General features: G+C 57.2%; 1 protein-coding gene across 8 annotated transcripts in view; it reads right to left on the bottom strand.

Moving 5' to 3' along the window:
• Window positions 1–533: 533 nt before the first annotated feature.
• The window catches only part of LOC109517702 (disabled homolog 2-interacting protein-like), an 89,758-nt gene continuing 87,367 nt past the window's right edge, over window positions 534–2,924 (bottom strand). For all 8 annotated transcript variants that reach the window (XM_019873021.1, XM_019873020.1, XM_019873023.1 and 5 more), the window contains 3 exons: window positions 1,525–1,669; window positions 1,217–1,453; window positions 534–1,038 (listed from right to left, as the gene is read on the bottom strand). In XM_019873021.1, coding sequence (XP_019728580.1) covers window positions 582–1,038; window positions 1,217–1,453; window positions 1,525–1,669 — 839 coding nt within the window. In that variant the 3' untranslated portion in view covers window positions 534–581. The remainder of the gene's footprint in view (window positions 1,039–1,216; window positions 1,454–1,524; window positions 1,670–2,924) is intronic.

Below are 2,924 nucleotides of genomic sequence, written 5' to 3' on the forward strand. Positions count from 1 at the left end.
GCCCCGTCGAGATGCCGCAGCCGGCCTCGGCGGGCGACGAGGCCGTCCGCTCCGGCGACCCCGCGGGCGCGGCGGCGACCGGTGGCCCGGAGGAGCCGTTGGAAAGCCGCGGTGAGCGCTGAATTTCAAAGCCGCCGCTCTGAGCGACTCGTGCCTCAATTATTGATTTTTCTTGCTTTCTTTTTGTCCTTTCCCAACAGATGGAAGTCATAATCTGATGATGACCGGCTTCCCCATCTGCTCCCCAAGCGAATGCCCCCCGACAGAAAAAAAAAAAAAAAAATCATGATTACGCCGTGTTCCGTGCTCCCGCGCTGTTTATGTAACGGCATCATAAATTATTGATCGAGGCCCAGATAAATATCCTCATGTATTCCGAGCACGATTCGAGGGAGCCACTTTTCTTCGCGGCGGCAGGAGCTGCGCGGTACGGCTTCTTGTCTTTTTTCCCCCCCAATCCAAAGAAACTGGAGAAACCCAAATCGAAAAAAGATGACGGGCGTGTCGCCATGCGACGGGTCACGACTTGTGCCGAGGAACCTGAAACAATTCGTGACAAACAAGTCACCCATTTTAAATATTCAGTCCAAAACATCTTTGCGGACATGTTCGCTCTTGAAGCCAATGAAGACGTAAACGTTCACGCTTTGGGACCTTTTGGACGATGAAACGAACCGGCGGGTCAAATTGACCCGTGCGCATTTTGGAGCGACAACGGGAACAAACGTGACACGAGGGCGAGGTTCGTGGGGACACGAACGCGTCTCAACTTGGACCCCGTCGCTCGGTACCGCCCACATGATCACGCGATGGGCGAGGAGGCGGCGTCGCGCTACCTGCTCCGTCTGGGAGAGGACCTCGGCGAGGAGAGAGTGCAGCGTGGAGAGCTCGCGGCCCAGGTCGATGTAGCCCTCGAAGCCCGCCGTGTTGGAGATGGTCTCCGGGTTGGAGATCTCCAGCAGGAAGCGCTGCATGTTGCTCCACTCATGCTCCAGGAACTGGTTCATGAAGGACATGTACTCCTCCTTGTTGCCGAACCTGACGAGCGCAACGACACTCTCAATTCCAAAGTCGCATCCCGTGGCGCCTTGAGAGAAGTGGCATTCGCCCCCCCTTGGAAATGACATCGGTCCCTTCCAGTCTCCGGGCATTAAAAGAAAGTGAGCTGCACGTTTTTGAGAAGGACAAAAGCACTTGAAGCCTTCCAACCACTCACTTGGCGAAATTGGCCAGGTTCTGCGTGACCTTGGCGATGAGCGTGAGGGTGCGCGCCGTGCGGTCGTCGGGGTACTCCTGCATCAGGTTGAAGAGCGACGGCGACATGATGGCCGGGCACAGGAAGCGCAGGAAGAGCGAGGCGCTGATCAGCCGCTCGCTGATCTCCGGCCGGCCGCGGTTGCCGCACTCTTGCCGCCACGACGCGAAAACCTCCTTCAGCTCTCGCGGGAAAACGCTGGGTTGAAACGACAAAAGCCGAGTTGGTTTCCGGGGGGGGGCGCGGGTGCGGCGGCGGCGGCGACTCACCAGTACGAGTTGATGATCTTGCAGAAGGCCAGCTCGCAGCACATTTTCAGGTTGCTCTGGTGCTCCGGGAGGTCCCCCGAGGAGCACTTGGACGGGTCCACCTCGCAGTTTTCGTCAGACTCGTACAGAGCCTTGATGAACTCGCCTTGAAAACGACAAGAAGTGAAATTGGGCCTTCGAGTGGCTCGCCGTGCCAATGCGTCCCATCTTTCTGCCACACACGCTGGGAAAACACCAAGAGTGTTGGACCCCACTTCTGACACCAGTCCACGTGGCAACATTTTCTGTACGACTGTGAAAACTAAGACGGCTCCGAAATGGCAACATTTATCATTTCGTTGGTTCGGGCATTGGATCCCACTTCGGACACCAACATACTGCCTGCCTATCTGTGTTACCGTTAAAAACGCGAGGACATTTGTTTTTCTTTCGGAAACTTTTTTTTTTGCAGGAACGGGGAGCTGTGGAAGGAAGTCGGCATCCTTCGCCTAAGGCATCGCATGTACCGGCCGGCGTTCACAAAGCGCACTGCCGGGGAGGGTCCGAGCGGGGCGCCAAGCGGGGCGGGGGGGCGAGGCCCGAAGACGAGCTCGCTTCCCACGCCACGCGCAAACCTCAGCGTTTCCAAGCTCCCGCCTGCTTCTTTGCCAAGTCGGCGTCCACAAAGACGTAGTGGTTGGTCCCCGGTCGTCACCGTCTCTTTTGCTACGTATGTACAAGCGGCCAAGCCGCCCCTCGCGGCCGAAGCCCCGTCCGGCCAAGCTGCGCCTTTTCTGACTCGCGCAGGGGAGGGCGGCGGGAGCCAGGTTGTCCCCCCCCTCCCTCCGGCGACTCAAAGTTTCCATCTAACAGTTGCTGCTGTTGCGGAACTCTCCGTTCTCGGTGATCTGCAGCTTGGTGGGATTGGTGGGCGAGATGCCGTTGCGCGACTGCGTGCTGTAGCGCTCCTTCAGCTGCGTCAGGGCGCTCATGAGGCGAGCGTTGGCGGCGTCCAAGGACGCGATGCGTTTCTCCTGCGTGGACACACGCACACAAAAGGTGTTTTCGCTGAAACAAAATAAAAACATCCTTTGCGCAGACGAAATAGACGCAGCATAGCAAAATGAGTCGGGAGCAGGGCTAGAAGACTTGGTTTTCGTTCTCACTTTTAATTCGCTTTCTCTGATTCAAAAAATGAGAGTGCGTTTCATCAACAGGAGATAAAAGTATCGGTTTAGTAGCATTTTCGTTTTTAGCGCATGATCATTTTTTTGTGAGCTGTGCCGACCCTGGTCGCACGTCGCACCGTTCGAGGCAAGAACGGTCCCATCGGTCCAACGCGTGAACCGCGTCATGGATGAAACGGCTGATCGCGAAGCATCGCCCGCCGCGAAGCGTTGCGGTGCCGACAGACGCTCCGG

This window comes from Hippocampus comes, unplaced genomic scaffold (assembly GCF_001891065.2).
Source record: "Hippocampus comes isolate QL1 unplaced genomic scaffold, H_comes_QL1_v1.1 scaffold333, whole genome shotgun sequence".
Taxonomy (NCBI): domain Eukaryota; kingdom Metazoa; phylum Chordata; class Actinopteri; order Syngnathiformes; family Syngnathidae; genus Hippocampus; species Hippocampus comes.